The 27,646-nt window shown below is 36.9% G+C and overlaps 1 protein-coding gene across 2 annotated transcripts; it reads left to right on the forward strand.

The window, feature by feature from the left end:
- The first annotated feature begins 5,427 nt into the window (after positions 1 to 5,427).
- On the forward strand, positions 5,428 to 25,752 carry cdcp1a (CUB domain containing protein 1a). Of its 2 annotated transcripts, none has more exons than XM_056475744.1 (9): positions 5,428 to 5,630; positions 6,364 to 6,573; positions 8,330 to 8,656; positions 10,416 to 10,775; positions 16,800 to 16,997; positions 19,515 to 19,895; positions 22,204 to 22,557; positions 22,650 to 22,731; positions 25,255 to 25,752. In XM_056475744.1, exons 1-9 carry the CDS (start codon positions 5,555 to 5,557, stop codon positions 25,640 to 25,642), a joined length of 2,376 nt encoding a protein of 791 aa, XP_056331719.1. In that variant the 5' UTR covers positions 5,428 to 5,554; the 3' UTR covers positions 25,643 to 25,752. The 2 variants fall into 2 exon arrangements, with proteins under 2 accessions (XP_056331719.1, XP_056331720.1); XM_056475745.1 differs by having other exon boundaries at positions 5,432 to 5,475.
- The last annotated feature ends 1,894 nt before the right edge of the window (positions 25,753 to 27,646 follow it).

Below are 27,646 nucleotides of genomic sequence, written 5' to 3' on the forward strand. Positions count from 1 at the left end.
GCTGAAAAAGACTACAACGTATCAGTTTTTTTGGTAAGACTTTATTTTGATGGTGCATTTGAGTATTAGTAGACTGTCTGCTTAATATCTGCTGATACTGCTCCTTTAACACACATTTAACTGACTAGAAGAAACTTTGCAAGTACATGTCAACTTACACTAACCCAAACCCTAACAGTCTACTTATAATCTAATGAGAATTAGTTGACACGTAGATGCAATGTAACTTAAACTCAACAAACTGACCATCAAAAATAAAGTGTGACCCAGTTTTCTACCCTTGGTTTGAATCAGAAGAGACGCACCCAAAATAATATCTAGACCTCACAATAAGATGCATTCTGATTGCATATAACATTTCCATTCAGTTGGATCCCATACTTCTAACATAACTGAACAAATAAACGTTGTGTGATTGATATGTTAGTTAAACTTAAATGAGACTGATATAATAATATTAACAAACCCAACGTGTTTAAAAGGCTTCTTATCTATTGTGAAGAGCCTCAATTTTACAGCAGAATATTAAATAAACCTATCTCACAGGATTGAACTAATTGGATCTGACTTTTTCTACAGCTTAAATATATTTATACCATATCCACATCCTTAAATCTAATAGTATATCTGTAACATACTTAAACTGACAAATTAAATAAAATCTAAAGGTCACGAACAGTTAATAATAAACTTCATTGTGATTCATCTCACCCTTATTAATGAATATTCTTGCTTACATTCAGCTTAAACTAAAGTATTAATTAATACATTAACTAATGATGTACTAACAAGTAATTGTAGTCATTATTAGGCCCACGCAAAATCTGCTTGTGCAGAAATCTGCAGATTTTTCACCAATAATTGAGTCTATTAGTTTACTTGTGTAAACTTATATTTATTCAGTTGTTAAATTAATTTCAGTAATATTATTGACTAATATGAAACTTATTTATTTACAATACAGTCTGCAAAGTAATATGTTCTGTCTTTTAGTAGAGATGTTATATGAAAGACTTGCTTAGTTTACCAAATAAGTGGATCTAATGAGATTTTGCATTGTAAACAATAAATAATAAGTTATTTATTTACTTAAATAAATTAAAAACATATCATTTTTATTTCATTTATTACATTTTTAGTTATGATACTCCCAAAATCTTTACAAAATGCTGTGCAGAAATGGCAAAAAACTGTCTGCAGATTCTGTCTGGCCCTGGTCATTATTCACATGTTAGATCTTGATTAGCGCATGCCTAACTCATCATTAATTCACTATAATGTAACGTTTACATACAGTGTTCAGCATATATGAGTACACCCCCCACAAATCTCTCAGTTGAGTTCATATTTTCTATAGGATGCTTTACAATATTATATTTGTGCATATATATTAGATTAGTCAGTGCTGAAGCCAAATCTGGAGCTCATCTAATAAATAACTTACAATAATGATCTAAAAATTAGCAGCCCAAATTTATATGTTAGGGGAAAAATATTAAATAAAAGTTTCTAAAATTGCAGAAAACAAAAGAAACCAAAATATATACAATTTTGTTGACATTTTGTAGGTTGTGGTTTATTTTAGCAATATTTTGCATGAATTTAAATGTATTATCTTTCCATTTCTAATGGTGTTTTGTTACTAAAATATAATTTTAATAAATATATCTGTTTAATAAATCTGTTTTGTTCAAATGCACCAAAATACATCGCCTATATTCACTGAGAAATGGGAACAAATATTCATTTTCAGGCTGTACTCACATATGCTGAGCACTGTACACTCTCAGAAATAAAGGTACAAGAGCTGTCACTGGGGTGGTACCTTTGTGAAAGGTACATATTTGTACTTAAAGGGTACTTATTAATACCTCAAGGGTACATACTAGTACCAAAGAAGTACAAAAAAGTACCTCTGAGGTACCAATATATACCTTTTAATTACAAATATGTACCTTTCGAAAAGGTACCACCCCAGTGACAGCTCTTGTACCTTTATTTCTGAGAGTGTATAAGTACGTCATTATGCATGCACTGTTATCGTAAAGCGATACTGAAATCATCCCTAATAATAAAGGAATCCTGCTGGCAAACATCTAACGCTTTTAGTGGCAAACCGTGTCATGCTTCTGCTTTACCAGTGTTTGAAACTGCTGCTATCTCCTGGATGGATCGAGGTATTTTATTAGCTCTAGATTTGCTTTCATAAACCGATTGTAATAGAAACGCCGGTGATATTTAAATGTCATTTCAAATGTTTGTAATGTTTTTATCAGACTGATTTCTAGTGTTTTTAGCATTTGAATAAAAAAAAAATGGAGTATGTGTCTCAGGAGGAAGCGCCTAAAGAGTTTTTAACACTCTTATTAGTGGGTATGTTATTATACGAAACATATTCCAGTGTTTTTTCCTCCTGATATTTGTGTGTGTGTGTATATTTGTTTGTATGAATTATTATATAATGTTATTAGACAGTAATGTTGAGAACTCAATTATAGTTTGAGGAACAAGCTGACAGGCAATCCATTTGTAAACATGAACTAATTTGTATAAGCTTTATACTTTATAGATCTGTCAATATTGTTATTTGTAGTATCGATAGATTCTAAAATAAATATATATATCATTGCGAAGGTTTTGCAAAGCTCAAGTGTCATATTCACTCTTTATTTCTTTGTTTGTATTTCACCGTAAATATGCAAATGAGTTTATATTGATGACTGCCATGCATATTTGCATAGCCTACAACAGTGGTTCTCAAACTGTGGTACATGTACCACCACTATCGGTACGCAAGCTTACTTCCAGTGGTACATGGAGGAATTGCTGAATTATGAAAGAAATGAATACAATTTTAATCCTGACGTATACGATAACACCGATGTGATCAGCATTGGCTGTTCTCTGAATGTTTACTTTAGTGCATCGCACCATCAGCTGCTAAAAATCAATTCAATTGGCACAGAACTAGAGAAAGAGGCGCATGGCACTTGCAGAGCAGATACACGCTACAGCAGTGGTCCACGCTCTAGTTTGTCATTTATAATGAAGGCACAAGCAGCGTGACGCGCTCATGTATTCCTGGCGTGCGCAGTTGAAAACTTCTTAAATTTTCACAATGAAATATTGTGCTATTGCAGGGGTGCCCAAACTTTTTCTGATAAAGGGCCAAAAAACAAATATCATTATGAGCTGTCGGGCGAAGGAAAATAAACCATATTACAACTATACCACCATATACCAACTATTATACATTAAAGTTGCCATGGGTAATTTCCTAATTTATTTCATAATATTAAAAAAATACTTTAAATCATATTAATTAATGCAGCATAACTTCATTCATTCATTTTATTTTCGGCTTAGTCCCTTTATTAATCTGGGGTTGCCACAGCGGAATGAACCGCCAACTTATCCAGCATGTTTTACACGGCGGATGCCCTTCCAGCCGCAACCCATCTCTGGGAAACATCCATACACTATACAATTTAGCCTTCGCAATTCACCTGTACCACATGTCTCTGTGGGGGAAACCAGAGCACCCATAGGAAACCCATGCGAACGCAGGGAAAACATGCAAACTCCACACAGAAACGCCAACTGACCCAGCCGAGGCTCGAACCAGCGACCTTCTTGCTGTGAGGCAACAACACTATCTACTGCACCACTGCGTCACCCTGCAACAACTTTTAGAAACTTATTGCAATAAAAACATAACAATAAACAGTGGAGTTCAATGCTGAAAACACAAGTCAAGCAGAATCTGTCTGTCTCTTGATTTGCTCATCAAAGTCTCTGCATTGTCCTCTATCCATCACCTGACAGTGTGAGCGTTAAACTTAAATCTAATTTATTTACAGCATTTAATTGAAACATTTCATTTCAGTTAGCTTCTAACAACAAAACAAACAAACGAAAGGTTACATCAGATTTGATCATTCTTCTCAGATGGGATGGGGGGCCAAATCAAAGGTTACCATAGGCCAACTTTGGACATCTCTGTGCAATCGTCTAAAGTTATAATGTCACACAGCGCCATCTGCAGGACATCTAGTTTGTTGCTCTTCTGTTTATGAGCGCTTTTACTGTCACATTTAATTAAGAAAATCTAAAATATATAACCTGTACACTTTTTAATGACCCTAAATACACTCATATACAGTGAAGGTCAAGCTAAAATGTCTTACATACAGATTTGATAGGTTTACCCTCGTCCCCTTCATACATTTAGTTGCTATATAATTGTGATAATCAATATTTTATGCGAATAAAATATTTCATGTAGACAAATTAATCAAGCAAACATTTATATGTGGTGATTTTGGCATTTAATTGTATGTTTGTATTATTTACATTTCAAATACCATAAAATACTCAATATAAAGAAGCAGAGTAGTGTTGTTTTCACATGGATATGCAAAAATTAAAAAGAAAAAACATTTACAAATATATATATTATAATTATTTAAAATAAATATGATGGTGTTTTAAACCATACGAGTCAAATACTTGAATAATTACAATTATTTAAAGTAAATATGATGGTGTTTTAAACCATCCGAGTCAAATACTTGAATTATTATAATTATTTAAAGTAAATATGATGGCGTTTTAAACCATACGAGTCAAATACTTGAATTATTATAATTATTTAAAGTAAATATGATGGCGTTTTAAACCATACGAGTCAAATACTTGAATTATTATAATTATTTAAAGTAAATATGATGGTGTTTTAAACCATACTAGTCAAATACTTGAATTATTATAATTATTTAAAGTAAATATGATGGTGTTTTAAACCATACGAGTCAAATACTTGAATTATTGTAATTATTTAAAGTAAATATGATGGTGTTTTAAACCATACGAGTCAAATACTTGAATTATTATAATTATTTAAAGTAAATATGATGGTGTTTTAAACCAAACGAGTCAAATACTTGAATTATTATAATTATTTAAAGTAAATATGATGGTGTTTTAAACCATACGAGTCAAATACTTGAATTATTATAATTATTTAAAGTAAATATGATGGTGTTTTAAACCATATGAGTCAAATACTTGAATTAATCCACATTTTACAGTAATAAAAACTAGCCTAACAGTATTTATCATTACAGTATGCTGTAGCATTCGTTAACAAAGTGTTGTGAACACTATACAGTGCAGCTGCTATGGTTAAAACACTATACTATTACAATACTACTACAGTAGCTTATCATGTGGGACTGCTACTTTCCCACAAGTCGTTTTCTTATTATTTGACAGATTATTATTATACTTTTAAAGACAAGCAGTTAAATTATTGCTACTATTTACTCTCAATAGACCTAGTTTTTCAGTGGATGTGAGCACGAGGTTGGGAGTCTATTTGCATGCTTTGTTGAGGATTCACGGGATTGACATATGGATGACTAACCTGGAAGTCTGTCGCAAAAACCAGGAAGAAGCTGCTTTCTCTTCTCTGAGGTAAACTCGTGTCCATGGCGCACTCTTTATTACACCTTATCAACCTACTGTAAGGAGTTTACAGGATATTTAAAAAGCCATGCGAAGTTGGCGTGTGACCTGCTTTTCGCTTGTTTTACTGGTGTTTTTCCTCTCGTCAGTCCTGGAGCTCACAGGTAACGTTAACACACACACACACACACAACTCACCTTTTAGCAATCAGCACCACACACACAGGTAGGGAGTGAACTATCGACTTTTACTATCGATATGCACTAAAGAGATTTACCTTAACACATTCATTCACTGTTGTGTTTATCATCTAATATTTAACTATAGCTAACAACATAATGGACTGGTTTTATAAACTCAGGGTCTGGTCGTTTTAAAATGCGTCCACCTTTTACATACACTTTGTATTTTGGTCATAAACTCAAAAAATGAGGTAAAGTTGGTTTCATATTCGCACATTTGGGCTTTCTCCTTATTGTAATTTCCAGAAAATCAAGTGTATTTGATTTAATTGAGATTCATACGTCACTGAAAGCTGAATATTTTAGTTTACACTGTTGTGTGGTGTGTGGATGTCGTATATTTAGCTGAGGTACAACTATTTAAGTTTGTGATAAAATTTGGTTAAAATAAAACATCTTTAAAGTTGTACAAATTAAATGGGTGGTCCACTATGATATCATATTTTAAACTTTAGCTGATGTGTAATGTAGCTGTGTGAACGTAAACAACATCTCTGAATGTAAGATGCTCATAGTTCAATGCTAAAGGAGGCATTGGCTTTTACAGAGTTAGCTTAGTGAAGCCTACAGCGAACTTGGGGACTACCAAAAAAGGATATCATGACAGGCCTACTCATAGTAATGTGTATTCTAATCTAAAATCCATCATTTCAGGTGGAGCTGAGCTCAACGTTGCTGTTGAACAGGGCACAACCATCCACATTAACGCAAGTTCTAGCACAAACACACAGTGTAAAGTGTGTATGAGAGTGCGAAACCAGCCCTTGTGCCAGTCTTATGTGATCCTCAGAAGTGATACGCTTTTGGATTTCAGCTGTTCGCAGCCAGAGAAAGTATTCATTGTGCAGATCATCAGAGACATCGGTGAGATAATATATAAATATTAGCCCGAATATATATAAATGTAATTATTTTAAGTTTATTTAAAGGAGAGATTTTTTTTCAGCACGTTTTTAAGTAGACTAGTTTACTAAAAGCTGATTTCTTTTGTTTTTGCCATTGTGACAGTAAATAATATTTAACTAGTTATTTTGTAAGATATTAGTATTCAGTTTAATGTGTAATTTAAAGATGGTTTTACTTGGTTAATTAGCCAAATCATAAGACAACAGTGGTTTGTTCTGTAGCTAATCGAAAACATAATTTCTGTAGGGGGCTAATAATATTGATCTTAAAAATGGTTTATCTATCTATCTATCTATCTATCTATCTATCTATCTATCTATCTATCTATCTATCTATCTATCTATCTATCTATCTATCTATCTATCTATCTATCTATCTATCCATCCATATACTTTTATGCTTGAACACATTTAAGTATTAAATCAGAGAACATTGCATTCATCTCCATCTTGAAGTGAATTACCTACTGTGCACTTCTCAACCTAATAGTGTGCATTAGTGTTCGTCCACTTTTTAGTGCTGTTGATTTCAGATTTGTTTCTTTCACTTTTCCCTTGAGCAGACAGAATCGGTGGCTTTTTTTGTTGATATTTTTATGCAGAATTCTGTAGAAATACTAAATCTGCAGAGAGACGAAAACTTATAAATAAAATAAAAACAACCTTTATTAATGTTTAAAAATGCAAATCTAATTAGAATTGCTTCTTTGGTAAGGCTGGTGAAAAAGTAATATTTTCTGTCATTTAGTCGATATATTATATGAAATATAATATATCGACTAAATGACAGAAAATATTACTTTACATATTGCATTGTACACAAATCATCTAAACATTTGATGGGAATGATTTCTGCAGATTTCTGTGTAAATTAAAGCCTTATAGGCCACAGATCGACAAACTTTGATTAACATTAAGACTGCAAAGTACATAAAACATAGACTGAATATATACATTCTTATTTTTTAGTTTAAAAGAAGTATACTAATAACACACTTAATAAACGTAAGGGTTAACACAGAAGCACATCTAGGTATCTTTTAACAAGATCTCACACGATTTCTGTCTTTAGGGGCTTATAAGATATCCTTAAAGGTCATAACTTATAAACATATACATATCCCAAATATATGAAAAGGTGTATATATATATATATATATATATATATATATATATATATATATATATATATATATATATATATATTAGGCATGGGGCGATAACGGTGTTCGAGGTATACCGCAGTTTAGAAAGGTCAAGGTTTTAAAACCGTCAACATTTTCTGCTATACCGTTTCTAAGGTATAAGTAAGATTTTTTTTTTATTTACATTATTTTTGTTTGTTTTTTAGGACAACAATGTCTCCAGCAAAAAAGATCTCCAAAGAAATTGTTTTAAAAAAATCTGTGTTTAAGAAACAAATGCAGACAGCAGAAGTCAATAATTAATTTGAATTATTCAGCCTGACATATTTACTGCTCCTAAATATTTTAAATGTTTTCCAAATTAAAATATATTGTTTAAAAGGGAAAAAAGGTTTCGTTTTTTACCCAGACATTGAAAAAGAATATTTTTTTAGAGCAGTAATACCGTGAAACCCTGATATTTATAACCAAGGTTATCATACCGTCAGAATCGTATACCGGCCAATGCCTAATATATATTTCTGTAACTCTTCTATGTTGTTTCTCTGACATAAAACGTTTGTTTCACAGGGATAATGACCATTGAACCCAAAGAACACAGTGCTTTTATAAAGTTTAATCGCACGTTCACCTGGAACCTGAAGCCTTTAGTTTCAAGATCCCTCCAGTTGAATTTCAGTAGCACGGGTTTACGACAGATTGAGCCTAAGGACAGCTGTCCTGACAATCACAGATACATGCTCACAGTGGAGAACATCAGCATTGGGACATTTTGTCAGAATGGAGTCATCAGACAAATTGACGTGCGTAATGCTGGAAAACTGTCTGCAGACGTGACTGGAGGTCAACATCTAAGCATGAAAGTTATCGCTGTATCAGTGGGACGTTTGATGAACTGTAAGTTTAATGATGAATCTCAAATTAAAATTTTATTAGTCATACACTATATGATATACAGTGAAATGCTTGATATGTTCTTCTTATAGATCTTAAAGGTGCAGTGTGTAAGTTTGACACCCAGTGGTTGAACTAGGTATTGCACGCCTGGTTCAAAACACACGCAAGTGCAGCCAGATTGACAACACCAACAGGAGCGAGCCTGACTATCGAGCCAAAAGGCTAATTTAAGACATGCTCTGAATAAAAGCAACAGCACGCGATAGAAGGAATATTCTCCATATTAAAAGGAGTTTTTGGTCTAACCCAGTGTTTCCCAACCCTGTTCCTGGAGGCACACCAACAGAACATATTTTGGATGTCTCCCTTATCTCACCCATTTACTTCAGGTTTTGGAGTCTCTTCTGATGTTATGATAAGATGATTCAGGTGTGTTTGATTAGGGAGAGCTTGAAAATGTGTACTGTTGGTGTGCCTTCAGGAACAGGGTTGGGAAACACTGGTCTAACCAACACCTGACATTTATGTTTTAGAAATGGCTTTAGAAAAGGACAAATTGACAATGATATCAGTGATTATCAGTGATTCAGCATCGACATTTAATAATGTTAAAGAGCTTTAATTTGTATTAATTGGATTATAAACCATTTACCATTTCACTGGAGTGCAGTGCGTGCACTATTCTGTGCTTCCGAATGCCTGTATTTTAATTTCTGTGGTGTTTCATCTGGTGCAAACAGCCAAATAGCTTATCACTGCCGATCTCGTCACGTAGCGTGTTGTTAGGACACGGGGTTAACAATGTAACCTGCTCACCTAATGTTTACGCTCATGATATTTATATTATTTACTAATTAATAACCACCTCATGTGGAACTCTGAATCTGCATCTCATTTCGGATTCTGTGCCTGTTTTATAACCTTGTTCCAAAGCGTAGTGATTTGCATAGGAATTCTGGGTGTAAACTGATGCAAAAATGTTTACGTTTCTTAAAATGTTAATATGTTGCACACGTATTAACATGAAATGTAAACAATCGTTCAGTACACCAAATTAGCTTTGCAGGGAAACCAAACATGAACTATCTATGAACTTGTATTGCTGGGGTAGAGTTAAAAATTGATTGCAGAAGTATTAAAACCATAATATTAAAACATGAGCAAGATACTTGTTGCAAAACACCTGATTAAACATAAAGAGGGAATAAAAGTTTACATTTAAAACCTCAGTCTTAAGCTAAGGAGCTTATAGAAGTTCTCTGTGTGTCCCGTTCTGAGCATTCCTTCGTGTTGTAAATACCTTGGGATCGGATTACAACTGACCATCCAGTCTTTTCCGGGTGGGAGAAGCTGACGGTTTATTATTTGTTGAATAAAAGCAGAATAATTATGTGTCTGATCGGCCATATTTGTTACAGTATTAATGCATGCTCAGCATATTTTGTTGTTCTACTTCATAGAACTTAATATAAAAGTCTGAAACTTTTTTGCACAGGCCTATCTAACGGGTTAATCCTGTCATCTAATAATCAACAATAAAAATTAAAGGTTTGACTTCTTCCCAAGTGGGAAAAGCACCAACAATCAAGAATGCATGATCATATGCTGTCATGGCTTTGCAAAAAAGCCCCAAACATAAAGAAAGGGTGGTACATTTGAACAATATGCAAGGGTTAATTACTCACCCTCATGTCGTTTTAATCCCCTGAGATCTTCATTATAAAAGTTGTAAACGATTCAGCTTTCTTTTTCTCTTCAGCTCTGGTTAACGTCCATGCTGTTCTCCCAGAGAAGAGCTCAATCCAGGACTTCATAACACCAAACACAATTCCTGAAAATGCAGAGACCATGTGGTTTTTCAACGTGCCCAATGCATACTACGCAGATGTACGCATTCTGAAGTACACCCTTCCAACATGCCTGTCCTCTGAAAGCATCCCTACAATGAAGTACACTTGGCAGGGCAGGGATGCTCTGGTCAAGCGTATGAATGAAAACCAGCCGTCAGTGGAGCCTGGAAGCTTTAACATCTCTATAAAGAACTGCAAAATGTCCACGATGTCTTCATTGAGCAGATTGATGGTGCACTTTCAGATCTCTGCCATCAAGAGAAGGAAGGGTATGTACATTTCTTTTTAGGATTAAAGGGATAGTTCACCCAAAAATGAAAATGTGCTCACTATGTACTTGCCCTCAAGTGCTTTCAAACTGGTAACGCTAAAGAAGATGTTTTGAAGAAAGCTGAAAAGTTGTAACTATTATAACTACCATATCAGGTAAAACTAATACTATGGAGGTCAATGGTTACAGGTTTCTACACTGTAAAGAGTGAAAACTTAAACTAATTACAGCCTGTTGCATCTACATGAATTAATTAGTTTCCACTTAATTTATTATGGTTTTCAGTAATAAATAATGATTCAATAAGGCTTTTTCAGTGTAGGATTTTTCAGAATATATCCTTTTGTGTTTAACAGATGGAGTAAAGTCAAACAGGTTTGGAAAAAGCAGTAAGTGTGTAGAGTAAATGATGGCAGAATTAAAATTTTTGGGTGAACTATCTCCTGAACTTGGGTGAACTAAGGCGTATTCACACCAAGAGTGAACTATGATGATAGCTAAATTAGCATTCACACCAGAGCATGATAATATTCAGTTCATTATAAGAGCACACTGCTGTTTTGTCTTCTCGATGCAAATTCTGCTGTGCTATTTCGTTAAAGCAGGGTGGATTCTGATTGGCTGTCCTAATTTTATCAGTCGTCATCAAGCGAAAAAAGTTTTGTAAGTGATTCTAGTGATATTACTCATGGTTGTGCTGTAGACAGCCGGTACTCCCTATAAGTGAACTAAGCGGCTGCTTAGGGCCACGCCGCCACTAGGGGGCCCCCACAACCCGCTAGTGGTGCGATCCGTTTCCTTGCTTTTTATTTGCATTTTACATTTATCTTCATTGACAGTGCTTTAGGACTTAAAGATTTATCAATTTTCACTTAAAATAAAATACCAAAAATATATATATATTATAGTTGAAATTGTTTTCGCATTAAGGTCATGTGATCAACAGGAAGTTTGCAGCATCTCATTTCTCATATGCGTTGTGTTCTCGTGGTTCGAGTTTGTACTTCCAAAGTAACCTGCAAGACCGACCGATCACCACAAGAATGTGAGCCCGTGCACAAACACAGCCATGGCCTTTGCTTCATTGCCTGCCCCATTATATACCTGATTTATTTTTTACCTGACTGCAAGATTTGATTAGTAAACGTCGTCTTCTTATAGGAACTATTTTATTTAGTGCTGCTTTTACAGACATCTTTTTAGTCTAAAATACATTTCACTGAAATGCAATACTCAAGTGTCTTTCACTGACATATTTTGCACACAAATATTTTTCCTGAGACATGTTTATTAAAGTTATGTCCTAATTTAATTAATCATAGTTTAATATAAGCTCTGGACCCTGCATCTCGTAATGTAAGGAACAGGGAGGGAGACTAAAGGGAATAATATATAATGTTGCTTTCCTTTTTTCTTATATGTTTTTTTATATGAACATTTGTCATATTTACTTTATATTCAGAATGTCTATTTTGTTACTAAGTAATGCATTTAATTAATTATTGTTCAGTGTCGTTTCATTGCAGGGATTTTGCTTTTTGGAATTTATAAAGAAACTCAACCTAGAAACCTTTTATAAAATCTTCAATCTGTTTGCCAAATTAATAAAATATGTTTAAGACACTCCAGAAGGACGCAAAGTAGAAATCACTGTTCCCTTTATTAAAGCTAGTTTAATTCATTTTTAAAGCTGCTAGTTGACAAAAACAGCGCAGTTTTAAAATGTCCATTCAGACAGTTATTAAGTAAGAAATCCAGCTTTACTTTTCTGTTTCATTGATTGTATTTAATAAGCAATAAAATCATTGTGGGCTGGCTTTCAATGGCAATACTCCACTATTTAGAGCAAAGTAGGGCCCCAAAATTATTCTGCTTAGGGCCCCCAAATATACAGGGGCGACCCTGCTGTAGACTCTGATTTTAACATTTAGAAGCATTAAAAGCTGTGCGATATTCATGAAAAATGTGATTGTATGCTTAATAAGGCAATATTGATTAAATGCATTACAACTTTTTAACATGTTATAAGCAGCATTTCATATTATTTCATATGAAAAAAGCATCTTCTACAACTACAAATGTGAACAGTCAAGTTTTACAAATACAACCAATCATAAAACTTAATGTAAACAAGCACAAATAAATTAAATATAACCAATACTTCCCTCTGGGAAAGAATATAAAGGAAATTTAGTTATCAGAGGGTTACAAATGTAACCTTTTGTAAGATGTAAGCAGTCTTTTAGTTTAATGACGGTTAAAGAGATAGTTCACACTAAAATGACAGATTAAATGTTTAGAAACACTTGAAGGAGAGTAATGTACAAAAACACAATGATGTGTAAAATGTGAAATACACTAGTTTGAACGTAGAAAATATTGTTTTGAAACAATATTCAATATTCACTATGTTCACTCGCGAGAGAAACTTGGGAGCTGAAAAAGCGTACACAGCGGCCTCTGGTGGATTTACGCAAGAAGAGCAGGTGCGACTGGCACTCGCGAGGGAAATTTGAGAGCTGAAAAAGCGTACACAGCGGCCTCTGGTGGATTTACGCGTGTAGAGCAGGTGCGAATGGCACTCGCGAGAGAAATTTGAGAGCTGAAAAAGCGTACACAACGGCCTCTGGTGGATTTACGAGAGAGGAGCAGGTGCAAATGGCACTCGCGAGAGAAATTTGGGAGCTGAAAAAGCGTACACAACGGCCTCTGGTGGATTTACGCGAGAACAGCAGGTGCGAATTGCACTCGCGAGAGAAATTTGGGAGCTGAAAAAGCGTACACAGCGGCCTCTGGTGGATTTACGCGTGTAGAGCAGGTGCGAATGGCACTCGCAAGAGAAATTTGAGAGCTGAAAAAGCGTACACAACGGCCTCTGGTGGATTTACGCGAGAACAGCAGGTGTGAATGGCGCTCACGAGAGAAATTTGAGAGCTGAAAAAGCGTACACAGCGGCCTCTGGTGGATTTACGCGAGAACAGCAGGTGTGAATGGCGCTCACGAGAGAAATTTGAGAGCTTAAAAAGCGTACACAGCGGCCTCTGGTGGATTTACGCGAGAAGAGCAGGTGCGAATGGCACTCGCGAGAGAAACTTGAGAACTGAAAAAGCGTACACAGCGGCCTCTGGTGGATTCGCAAAAACAACTGCAAAAAAATAAATAAACGTAGCTCCTGGGACGTATTTGCCGCTCTCCAGAAATGTATACAGGGGTACGTTTTCAGAATGAGCCTGGGTTGTTATTATGAGATAGATTTTTACATGCTCTGTGCATTTATGTTTTTTTTTTATCAAGTATACAGTACATGTGGAAATATTAGTTAAACAAACCTATTTAAAAACCTGTAAGAAGAGCATTTAACCATTTTAACTTAACTCTCTTCAATCATGATATGAAAAACCTTAATGTTAGACAAAACCATGAAATAAAGTAATAATAAACTTTAATAGTAAATGTTCAAATGTTTCAAAACAATATTTTCTACGTTCAAACTAGTGTATTTTACACATCATTGTGTTTTTGTACATTACTCTCCTTCAAGTGTTTCTAAACATTTATGTTTCTTTCTTGTGTTGAACACTACAGAAGATGTTTTGAGGAATGCTGGAAACCTGTAACCATTCCCTTCCATTGGAAAAACTAAAACTATGTAAATTAATGGTTACAGGTTTCTTTCTTTCTTCAAAATATCTTCTTTAGTGTTAATAAAGGGTTGTAAGAAGTAAAGTGAGAATAAATAATGACAGAATTTTCATTTTTCTTCAGAACTATCGCCTTAAGCACATAAAACTGAACACAGATTGGTTATTTTATTATTTTGATTACACAAGGCTAGGAGTAAGCCATCTGTTGTGTAATTACAGAAAGCCCAAGCAGTTCCAGGCAATCGTGACTCATGGATACAGGATATGGGGGAAAAACTTTCTTTCTTTTTAGTCAACCTTAGGGCTGAGAAAGATAATGGCTTTTTCAAACTACTTCTTAAAAATTAGACAACACAATTCTTAAGCCTTTTTTAGGACAACTTAATTGTTTTATGTTCAATCCACTTAAATTTGTAAAGCGAGTAGGTTAACTTTGAATGCTTATATACTATCATATTTGGAAAAGGATATCTGGTATTGTGGTGCAGGTTTAATGTGTTTACTTCCGAAAGCTTGATTATAACTCAATTATCCATTTCTGCAGATTGTGAATTTTGTAGCCAGAGGAACAGGGTGGTATGAGGCAGTCCCTTTTCGTGTTTACCAGGTGACCGCTTACCTCCGTGTGGACGGCTTTACTGCTGTTACCAGTTGCCAAGTGGCTCGCCGCATACGTTGAAGGATTTTAGACGCAGAGAGGGGTTGACCAAGATGACGGGGTTTGAGTCCGGTTCTGGAAAGCGGGTAAAACAAAAACAGAAGGCAAAAAATAAAAAATGAAACAAACAAGTAACAAACAGGGTGAGAATGTGGTAAAACGTGGTAAAAATCAGGTGTGAGCTTTTCTTTTTCTGGATTGCTTTTTAAAACTGTCTATTGGGTTTAGGGAAGTGTGTGGGCGCTGGTCAATCTGTGCTTTTGAAAACACCATTGGTTGGGTTCAGGAAAGGAGGAGAGTGCGTCAGTCGATCAGTCAGTCCACAGCGGCCTCTGGTGGATTTACGTAAGAAGAGCTGGCACGAGGGAAATTTGAGAGCTGAAAAAGCGTACACATCGGCCTTCGGTGGATTTACGCGAGAAGAGCAGGCGCAAATGGCACTCGCGAGAGAAACTTGAGAGCTGAAAAAGCGTACACAGCGGCCTCTGGTGGATTTACGCGAGAAGAGCAGGTGCCAATGGTACTCGTGAGAGAAATTTGAGAGCTGAGAAACAGCAGGTGCGAATGGCACTCGCGAGAGAAACTTGAGAACTAAGAAAGCGCACACAGCGGCCTCTGGTGGATTTACGCGAGAAGAGCAGGTGCCAATGGCACTCGCGAGAGAAACTTGAGAACTAAAAAAGCGTACACAGCGGCCTCTGGTGGATTTACGCGAGAAGAGCAGGTGCGACTGGCACTCGCAAGAGAAATTTGAGAGCTGAGAAAGCGTACACAGCGGCCTCTGGTGGATTTATACGAGAACAGCAGGTGCGAATGGCACTCGCGAGGGAAATTTGAGAGCTGAAAAAGCGTACACAGCGGCCTCTGGTAGATTTATACGAGAACAGCAGGTGCGAATGGCACTCGCGAGAGAAATTTGAGAGCTGAAAAAGCGTACACAGCGGCCTCTGGTGGATTTACGCGAGAAGAGCAGGTGCGAATGGCACTCGTGAGAGAAACTTGAGAACTGAAAAAGCGTACACAGCAGCCTCTGGTGGATTTACGCGAGAACAGCAGGCGCGAATGGCACTCGTGAGAGAAACTTAGGAGCTGAAAAAGCGTACACAGCGGCCTCTGGTGGATTTGCAAAAACAACTGCAAAAAATAAATAAACATAGCTCCTGGGACGTATTTGCCGCTCTCCAGAAATGTATATAGGGGTATGTTTTCAGAATGAGCCTGGGTTGTTATTATGAGATAGATATTTACATGCTCTGTGCATTCATGTTTTTTAATCAAGTATACAGTACATGTGGAAATATTAGTTAAACAAACCTATTTAAAAACCATGAAATAAAGTTAATAATAAACTTTAATAGTAATAGTTAAAATGTTTCAAAACAATATTTTCTACGTTCAAACTAGTGTATTTCACATTTTACACATCATTGTGTTTTTGTACATTTTTTTGTATGTCTAACTCAGCGTTTCCCAAGCCTGTTCCTGAAGGCACACCAATGGTACATGTTTTCAAGCTCTCGCTAATTAAACACTCCTGAATCAACTCATCAGAACATTAGAAGAGACTCCAAAACCTGAAATTTATGGGTCAGATAAGGGAAACATCCAAAATGTGTACTGTTGGTGTGCCTCCAGGAACAAGGTTGGGAAACACTTGTCTAACTGTGCTCTGTGCCTTCCTGCATATCTTTATTTGATGTCTGTTGTCTTATTCTCGCAGGTCAGTGTGAAGGAGATCTGCCAGACAAGCAAGTACTGAAGATACAAGTAATGAAAAAGGATCCCAAGTCAGTCTGTGTGTTGAAACTGGATTCGGTCATAATGGACACAGTCACCATCGCTTCAGGGAACCATTTTATCCTTAATACCTTTGACTGCAACAAGGATGAACTGGAGTTAACTGTAACCCAGACTGAAGGTATGTTATAATGTAATAGAGTATAATCTTTGTAGTTGTAAAAAATCTGGTGCTGCGTCTCAATTCGCATACTTATACTACACACTAAAAGTATGTACTTTTTTTGTAAAGGAAAAGTACACACTTTTGAGTGTGTAACAGAAGAGTGTGCAAGCTTTTGGGACACACTACTTCCTCGTAAACACAATATGAGAATATAGAGTTAACCAGATACAGTACAAGCAATTACAAGTAACAAAACACAATTAAATACATAATTTGCAAGCTAGAGAAAACAAGGAGGCAGCCATTTTAATCACACTTAAGTTACTTACACTTTTAAAATGGAGGAAGGAACTGATCCATGAACTGTGTACTGTAAAGTTCCTGTTGAGCTCTGACAAAGTCCCATACATCAGTAGTCTTTTCTGATCCTTTCTTTACCAAACGGGCGATGAATCCCCTATTGTAACCGTGTAGATTGCTGAAGCACTCGTCAGAAAAATGACAGGAACACAGCACAAGGCTGGAGCGATAATGCTGAGGTATTTTATCAGAAATAAACTTCACCCACTGACTCTTCACAGCCTCATCTTTGAATTGGGGAAATAACACTAACTTTCCATCACACTTCAGAGCACAGCGTCTACATGACATGATTCAGCCGGGGTTTGCTTCAGTCTTCCTTTTTTTCTTTCTACAGTGTTTATGGGCGGTGTTGGAGCCATTTATAGGTTGCAATTTTCTTTCGCGCCACTAGAGGGTGTATATGGTATTTATGCTCTCCTCACGATGAGCTGAGAGGTGTAGAAGAAGGTCAAACAAACAACCGTCATGGCTGTGAGAACGGGTTCATATTTGTTTTGATGTTTACTTTTTTAATCTTGACAAAATGGACAGTAAATGGATTGGAATATCCAACTTTATTTGCAAAGGTATGGACATTTCACTTTGTTATTGATCCGTTCAAGCAACAAAGGCGTCAGAACCAACGACCAAAATATACGCATCTACAGGCGGGGCCAGGGGTTTCAATTATCCCGGGTCTGCGTCAAAGACTGTAAAATATATGGACGTAGTATCCGTGACATCACCCATAGGTTTCTGAAGAGCGCAAATGAAGCTACAAGTAGGCGCGGCCAACTGTCGCCATTTTGTTTGTGCGTCATCGCACCCACGGCGGGATACCAAACAAGGGCAAAGAGGCGGAGAGTGGGCGGAGCTACAGACACCTGCTGGCACTTTGCTTAGACCTGGCAGACAGACTTTACTTTGGGAGAAACGCTTGATACTTTATTACCTGCGACTCGTTTGTGTTCTGACCACATGTGCTTGGCTGTACACTATATCAATAAAGTGTTTAGACTTTTATTAACACTACTGTAACACATTGAGCCACTAAAAATTGTTCTTATGATGTTTTTCTACAGGAGGAAAATGCGAAATACGCCCAAACACTTATTATAGTACAATTATACATACAATTATAGTCTGTGTTAGTAAATGCAAGACTATTGATGAACTCCAGCATAACACTGTATGATAACGCTTCAGATGACTGTTCTAGAGCCTACAGCTAATCTATCTGTCACATTCTGGAGGGCATTACAGCTCTAAAGAACAATATAAATTATCTTAAAACAAATACATTTATAGAGATGGTGTATGAGTATATAATTTCACTCACCTGGGAAACGGAGGCCACGTGAATTGTTTGTGCGCACAATTAAGTGCACACAGCATCCCATATCATCTGATAATTGTAGGAAATAATCCCAAAAGGCAGCTGACTGCGTAAAGAAACATTAACCAACACAAAAATGCGATGAACATGCCGAGTTTATCGTCTAATTAGCCGTAATCAGCTGAGGTGAGGAGACAGCGAGCAGCGAGACCTAACTGTCACTCAAGTGGCCACGCCCTTAATTATGCAGACTTAATATAACTTAATAAAACGAAACAGATGAGTTATAAAATAATTCACCCCCCTCACAGTTGTCATGAAGGTTAATCATGGCTATATACACCAAAGCCATCTGTTGTACCAGGCTGTAAGCATGTTTTTATCAGCTGTAAAAATGGCCAATTTCCCATTGCAGTCAGAAATGACCTGGACTTCCTGGAGCCAGCCCCCCCAAGGTGAGTCGATGAATTGCAGTTTTAGTTACTTCCGTATTGGCTTCCCGAGGGAGAGCGGGAGGTTGCCGCTTGGTCTGCGCGTGCAACAATTGGGTGGGGCTTGAGCTCCATATCAACGTCACGCCGACACGATTTGTTACCACAGCGATTCATTCAAACCACTCTGAGTCGACTCTTTTATAGATGAATCAATAGTTTTAAACATGGCGCACCTTCAGATTTAAACCTTAGCTGGATATTTCACTTCACTTAGAGCTGTGTTACACACTGCATTGAAGGTCGTTTTCAAAAACCCAACGAATGATTAATTTCAGTGTAGGTACATATTAGTTAAGGCCACTTAATTAAAAAATGAAAGTGCTCCCTATTCATTTAATTCCTGTTTCTTTATTTCAACAGAATGTAAAGAATGGAGAAACTGTACATCCAGTCTATTCCCGCTTCATTTCAATTATGAGCAGCAGTGCATCCCAGGAGTCCTGAAGATGATCACGTGGCACCTTCAGGGTCCAGTCAACAGTGCAGTGGAGCTACAGTCTCCTACAGACGGCCTGCGCTACTGTTTGCCTGAAGACAAGTGCAACAGCATCCTACTGCTAAACGTCTCCCAGGTTATTAACCCAGGCATCACTGTTGGCCAGTTCTGTCCAAAGGGATCCATTCAGAAGATACAGATCCGTGAGTCCAAGATTGCAGTAACTGCGTCTGTTACAAGTTTCAGTGACCGGAGTGTGGCAGCAAAACCAATCTTAAGCTATTCGTTCACACAAGGCATATCGGGTAAGTGCTTTCATTGTTCATTATAGACCAGGGATGGGCAAACTCGATCCTGGAGGGCCGGTGTCCCTGCATAGTTTTGCTCCAACCCTAATCAAACACACCTGCTTGTAGCTTTCTAGTGATCTTGAAGACACTAATTAGGGTGTTCAGGTGTGTTTGATTAGTGTTGGAGCAAAACTCTGCAGGACACCGGCCCTCGAGGATCGAGTTTGCCCATGCCTGTTATAGACCCTTGTCCGGGTTTCTCAGTAGCGGAAGTCTTCATAATTGGGACAACTTAGAGCACAGTGAATGGGAGAGTACAACTATTTATTTATCAATCTAATTTGCTGAAATAATAAAAGAAAAACTCCACAATGATGTTATAAAGACTCTCAGAAAAAGGAATAATATTGTGTGAGACTGATAACAGCAGCCAGAAGAGAGAAAAATGTCTGATTTACTGTCCTGCCCATTGACGCTGCATTAGAAACACCTCACACAAGCGGGAATGAATGTTTTACAAACATTGAAAAATACACACATGAATACATACAAATGTTCATATGTTTTAAAAAAAGTCTAAATATTAAAAAACTTTCAAGGATTTAAGACTATGATGACCGTTAAACGCCTCATAACAGGCTTGTAAAAAGGGTCCATACAGTTGAAGTCAGAATTATTAGCCCCCCTGATTTCTTTTTCTTTTTTTAAATATTTCCCAAATGATGTTTATCAGAGCAAGGAAATTTTCACAGTATGTCTGATAATATTTTTTCTTCTGGAGAAAGTCTTATTTGTTTTATTTCGGCTAGAATAAAAGCAGTTTTTAATTTTTAATAAACATTTTAAGGTCAATATTATTAGCCCCTTTAAGCTATATATTTTCCAATAGTCTACAGAACAAACCATCATTATACAATAACTTGCCTAATTACCCTAACCTGCCTAGTTAACCTAATTAACCTAGTTAAGCCTTTAAATGTCACTTTAAGCTGTGTAGAAGTGTCTTGAAGAATATCTAGTCTAATATTATTTACTGTCATCATGACAAAGATAAAATAAATCAGTTATTAGAGATGAGTTATTAAAACTATTATGTTTAGAAATGTGTTGAACAAAATCAACAGAAATAAACAGAAATTGGGGGGAAAAAATAAACTGGGGGTCTAATAATTGATAGGGGCTAATAATTCTGACTTCAACTGTACATCACTGCAGATAGAAGCTGACTTTGAGGAAAATGTACAGCAAGCGGATAACTAAAAAACTGGTTTGCAGTTCTATGTTGAGGTCCTATTTAAAAGTTTGTAGCAGGATTATTAAAGTTAGCTAGAAATAAATCAATAAAACTAGAATGATTTTTGCTTATTTAAAAAATAGTTTGGAAAATGTGTAGACAAAAATAGAGTTTACAATTAGTTCTGTCAAAAGATTAATTGCATCCAAAACAAACTCTTGTATTTATTTATATATATATATATATATATATATATATATATATATATATATATATATATATATATATATAGATTATGATGACCGTTAAACACCTCATAACAGGCTTGTGAAAAGGGTCCAGACAGTTGAAGTCTGAATTATTAGCCCCCCTGCTTATTTTTTCCCCAATTTCTGTTTAACACAGAGCAGATATTGTTCAACACATTTCTAATCATAATAGTTTTAATAACTCATTTCTAATAACTGATTTATTTTCTCTTTGTCATGATGACAGTAAATAATATTAGACTAGATATTCTTCAAGACACTTCTATACAGCTTAAAGTGACATTTAAAGGCTTAACTAGGTTAATTAGGTTAACTAGGCAGGTTAGGGTAATTAGGCAAGTTATTGTATAATGATGGTTTATTCTGTAGACTATCGAAAAAGTAATAATTGACTAATTATATTGGTTAATAATATTGACCTTAAAATGTTTATTAAAAAATTTAAATCTGCTTTTATTCTAGCTGAAATAAAACAAATAAGACTTTCTCCAGAAGAAAAAATATTATCAGACATACTGTGAAAATTTCCTTGCTCTGTTAAACATCATTTGGGAAATATTTAAAAAAGACACAAAAAAAAATCAAAGGGGGCTAATAATTCTGACTTCAACTGTGTATATATATATATATATATATAATGTATGTGTGTTTATTTATATTTGTAATAAGATATTTCTCCTAAATATCTTCTAAGTTTCTAAGTTTTAATCATCTGATGTCACAACCAAAATAGATCGACATCATATGACGTTGTGTACCTGCTGGGTATTTAGTGCTTGATATCAGATTTTATAATTTTACATCTCCCTTCCTCATACAGAGAACTATATATTCACTGTTGCACCAAAAATGGATAATCCTACCACTCTGGCGACCCCAGGCTGGCCGTCTGCAGTGAAAGCGTCCAGCACAGTGTCCTGGATAGTGAACATGGAGCCGCAGTATACAAGCGTGCTGAAATTCAGAAATGTCAGTCAGCCCAAGTGTAAACAGCTGCACACAGACATCGCAGTGCAGACCATTCGCTCTCAAACGGTGCTGTACACCACTACTAAAGATGATCAAATGAAGGATCTCCTGGTACCAGAAAGTTTTTACCTCAACATGACGAACTGCAAGTCACCGACAGGAGCCTTCAGGGCGATGATGGAGGTCACGGTGCAGAGCAACACAAGTGAGAAAGCCGAATTACAAACTTATTTGGTGCCCACTGAAATGTGCATTTCATATGCTTCAACTGATGGGAAATGTATTGTTGTGTTTCAGATAAGCTTCTGGGCATCATCCTGGGAGTTGTGGGGGTTGTGTTGGCGATCGCAGTAGCTGTGGTAATCTGGTTTGTTCTCAGGTCAGAGTTTTAACGAAACCATTTTAAATATACAGTGGGGGAAATAAGTGTTGAACACGTCACCATTTTTCTTGGACAATATATTTATTTTTAAAGGAGCTGTTGACCTTAAATTTTCCCCAGATGTTGGTAACAACCAAAGAAATCCATATATGCAAAGAAAACAAATCTAGTTAGTCCACAAATGAAGTTCTGTGTAATAAAACTAAATGATGCAGGGAAAAAGTATTGAACACATGAAGAAAGGGAGGTTTAGAAAGGCAGTGAAAGTCCAGACAGCAGCTGAAATCTCTCAGTAGTAATAATTAGATTTGTTGTCTTTGCCTATATGGATTTCTTTGGTTGTTCCCAACATGTAGTGAACATTTCAAGTCAACAACACCTTTAGAAACATGTTTTCTGAGAAAAATGGTGACGTGTTCAACACGTAAATCCCCCTGCTGTAATAGACGCAACCTAGTGCAATATGTGAACGTGCTAGCAGTACTTTTTGACTGTGGTATTGGCTATCAGTGGTGTAAACTAACTAATTACTAATACTCAAATGACTGTAATTGAGTAGTTTTTCTCAGGAATTGTAATTCAGTAGTTTTATAAATGTGTATTTTACTTTCCCTTGAGTACATTTTTAGTGCTGTATTGGTACGTTTACTCCTCTACTTTCCTTCAAACTGCAGTCACTACTTTATTTTTTCCTTTCTATGGGGATTGACTGAGTATAAAAATCAGTCCTGCGATTCCTGTCCAATCAAATCGCACATAGCAGTAAATCGCATCATGATGAACTACCTTAAGACATGCAGCAAACTGTTTTTGAGCATTAAAAGTGTCCAAGAAGACGTCCAAAATCTTTACATGCATTGACCCAGAGACTGTTTAGATGCATGTCACTGATGAGAAGATGACGGATGTTTACTGTATGATGACCGAAATGGCGTTAAACACCCAGCAAGCACAAGATGTGAACGTGACGTCAGATTGACGTTGTACCTCAACGTCGTGGGGACGTTGCATTTTGTTTGGAAATGAAAATCGAGTTGACGTCAGAACTCAACATCAGGCTGACGTCAACGTCCAACCTAAAATCAACCAAATATTAACGTCTAATGATGTTACAGCTTGACGTTGTGTGGACGCTACCACTATGACGTCTATTAGGGTTGGGCGATGTCGGCCAATTTGGCATCGTACGATGTCTAGTGTGCAACATCACGATGGACGATAGCGTCGTCGTAGGCGGCGGTGAATTAATTATTGATGAATAATTAATTAATGACAAATTAATTATTTGTAGCCTACCGTTTCAACTACCTGACCCGCATCGTCTGTTTTACCCATAACCAAATCATAAATAAAGATAAGTGACACACAAATTACCACCTGTCAATCTCTTTTTTCACTGGATTCTGGCATGAATAGGCAGAGTGATCGGTGTCGTTATAATGGCGTCCACAAACTTGGGTGGTAAAAAAGCTGCACAACCAACAGGAACCAACCAACAGCATCTGAGGTTTTCACTCAAATTACTAAGTACAAGTGTGAAAGCGAAATATTAAAGCAGTGTACTGGCCTGCTGACTGACTGGACCCGCTGTCTCCAGCACATGACAGTGTGTGTGGTCATGTGTTGTGCGTTTTCAGCATTATAGTGTGGACAGTAGGGGCTGTTCAGAAATGCTAGGTGAAACGCCAGTGTGGTCGTAGACCGTTTTCATTGTAAAATGTCATTTAAAACTCTGACTTATTAGTGTAAACGGGGCCTCAGTGTGTATTTTTCACGAGTGGATTTGCGACGGGGATGGGGCGGAGGATCACGATGCCGACTCAGCATCGTGGTGTCTATCGGCGATGGACGATGGCATCCTCTATCGACCCAACCCTAACGTCTATCAGATGTTGGATTTTGTTTGCCACACCTGATGAATAAATGTCAGTATTTGACGTCAGTATGACATTGGTTTAAGACATTGGCTCGACGTTGGATTTTGGTCAGTTTCCATCACAACCTAAAATCAACCAAATATCAATGTCATTTGACGTCGTTACTGGACATCAAAATAACATCATCCTTAGACACTGGCTAGACATAGAATTTTGGTCACCAGACATCACAACCTAAATCTAACCTAATAATAACGTCTTATGATGTTGTGTACCTGCTGGGCAATAACTAGATGCACTACAGAATGTTACGTTTACACACATCTACAAATTAGATGTAAATGCATCAGCTTTTAACAGCGTAATACTCACTACTCTTGAGTACTTCTGAAAGGTCAACTTTTAACTCATACTTTGATTAGTATTTACAGCAGATACTTTTACTCTACCTGCACTACATTCCTATGCAAGTAATGGCACTTGAGTATGATTTTTCAGTACTCTTTCCACCACTGCTGGCTATGAGTGTTGGTATACTTCACATTGCATACATGATCTACAACCAAAATTTGCACTTGAGCCGCTAAATATCTATTTTTTGCATAATATTGGAAACTTAATTGAGCATCTTCTTGTTGAACAGGAAAAAGAAGAGGAACAAGGCTCCTCCGGTGTCCGTGTACAATCCCAGTGAGCACGCTTTCCTCCCAGGCTTACATGGCATCCCAAAAACACAAGAGGAGGATGAGGATAATCACACGTACGCATACATAGATGACACTCTGGTATACAGCCATCTGCTTAAAGATGACGCTGAAAATAAACAGCATTATGAAGACACCTCTGGCCCACATCTGAATAAGCCACCGTTACCTGACAGACCAGACAGAAACGTGGATATTCAAGACAAGGCGTTGCTTCCCAATGAGCTTTACGGTTATGTGCAGGGACAGTCAACTACATCTGGACCAACAAAAGCATCGGTCAAAAGCTCTGAGGAGCACACCTATGAAACCAGACTTTGTGTGTGACCGAGAGCTTTATGAAGACATTTTAAGTTTAGGTTTGTGTTTAGTGTGAACAGATTGCTTTATTTTATTGTATGTTTTTGATATTAAAATGTCTGTTCAGAAATTTCCAATTTTTGGAACTGATTTAGTGATTATTTTTTTTCAGTTTGCAGTCAGAAAGTGTTAGGTGTTAAAGGGCACCTATGGTAAAAAATCTACTGTTCAAGCTGTTTGGACAGACATATGTGCATGTATGGTGTATAGACTGTCATATTGGGGTGATATAAACACACCCAGTGCTTTTTTTTCAATTCAACAACATAAAAACGGTGGACCAATTAGAGCGGTTTTCAGATCGACCGCAACTTTACATAGGAGATCGGTCCCCCCGCCCACCAATATTGATTGACAGGCGCGTCATCATATCCTCAGTTTGTTGATTCACGTCCGCCATTTTCAACTCTATTTTTAGATGCAGGGCTCATTGGGCTCAACACAAGATCAATATTCTCCACATTATCGCTCTAATCGGAATTATTGGTTGTATCTTTAGGTTGGTTTGCAAACATGTGTACTTCTCATTGAGTCTACCTTATACTTCAGCCGTTTGCATTTCTCACGATCCCAGAAGCTCCCTGTGATCTTAACTAGCATGCGTTTTACAATTCTAAACATAGGTTTCTATCAGGGTACACTCAAGTCGACGGCTGGGCGCCGCGGACCGCTGCAGAAACCTATGTTTAGAATTCAAAAATGCGTGGCGCGACGATTCGGGACACTTCATGTTTCTGCCGCGCCACAGAGAGTGTCTGGTGTGCCGTGTCGCGGCTTCGAGCGGCGCATCCGGTGCCTCAGTCAAAGTTAATTCAGTGTGCGTGGTTATTAGTTTCTGTGTTCAAGCTCGGCACTTGAAATTAGCACACAGTTGGCTGTAAAACTGTACAAAGACACAAATGATTTTGTACTCTCTGCTTGGTCTGTGTCAGAGTCGTACATGTAAGACTGATTGCGGATTCTCTCCTGCTCCTCTCAAGTCTACCTGTCTGTGTTGCAAACACACACAGAGCGGGTGAGCTCATGGCCCCGCCCCCTTGTTACATTGGGCGGGAAGCCGAAACTAATTTACATGTGAAGCAACACACCCCTAAATCAGCGAGCTGTGGACACGCCCCCAACATGACACTTTTTAAACACATTATAATAAAACAATCTGAATTGTGTTTTGAACTGAACCTGAACTGGCACACTCGGAAGAACCATAATATTAATATTAAATCATAAAAAAGAAGTAAACTATGGGCCCTTTAATGCTAATTTCTATACAGCGTCACATGAGAAACAAGCGATGGAAATCCCACATTTAGTGTTGCAAATTGGTCACAACACAAACAAGTAAAGAAACGTGCAGCAAATTGGTCACAACACTTGCAGATATCCACGTAACACAACGGAAATATTTCTTGGGCACCCATAAACATGACGGACCCCGCTGAGATATGGAGGTGTTATTATGCAGTGACTGTTGCTCAGTGAAGTGATTGGTGGTCTTGGAAAGGCGAGTTGTTTTTCGTTTATTTTAAAATCTTGATTACACCACATAATAACACATCCCTATCTCAGCAGGGTCCGTCTTGTTTTTGGGTCCCCTAGAACAGTGTTTCCCAACCCTATTCCTGGAGGCACTGACAGTACATATTTTGTACATCTCCCTTATCTGACCCATTAACTTCAGGTTTTAGAGTCTCTTCTAATGTTCTGATGAGATGATTCAGCTGTGTTTGATTAGGGAGAGGTGGAAAATGTGGACTGTTGGTGTGCCTTTAGGAACAGGGTTGGGAAACACTGGTCTAAAAACATTTCTGTCGTGTTACGTGGATATTTGCAAGTGTTGTGACCAGTGGTGTAAAGTAACTAATTACTAATACTCAAATGACTGTAATTGAGTAGTTTTTCTCAGGAACTGTAATTTATTAAGTAGTTTTATAAATGAGTACTTTTACTTTCCCTTGAGTACATTTTTAGTGC

Source organism: Danio aesculapii, chromosome 16 (genome assembly GCF_903798145.1).
Source record: "Danio aesculapii chromosome 16, fDanAes4.1, whole genome shotgun sequence".
Lineage (NCBI taxonomy): Eukaryota > Metazoa > Chordata > Actinopteri > Cypriniformes > Danionidae > Danio > Danio aesculapii.

Excerpts from the sequence above, each read along its gene's own strand:
- cdcp1a (XM_056475744.1), top strand. The coding sequence starts at position 5,555 with ATGCGAAGTTGGCGTGTGACCTGCTTTTCGCTTGTTTTACTGGTGTTT. Across the intron at positions 8,657-10,415 it reads AGTGGGACGTTTGATGAACT|CTCTGGTTAACGTCCATGCT; the intron begins GTAAGTTTAATG and ends TTTTCTCTTCAG. Across the intron at positions 22,558-22,649 it reads CACGGTGCAGAGCAACACAA|ATAAGCTTCTGGGCATCATC; the intron begins GTGAGAAAGCCG and ends GTTGTGTTTCAG.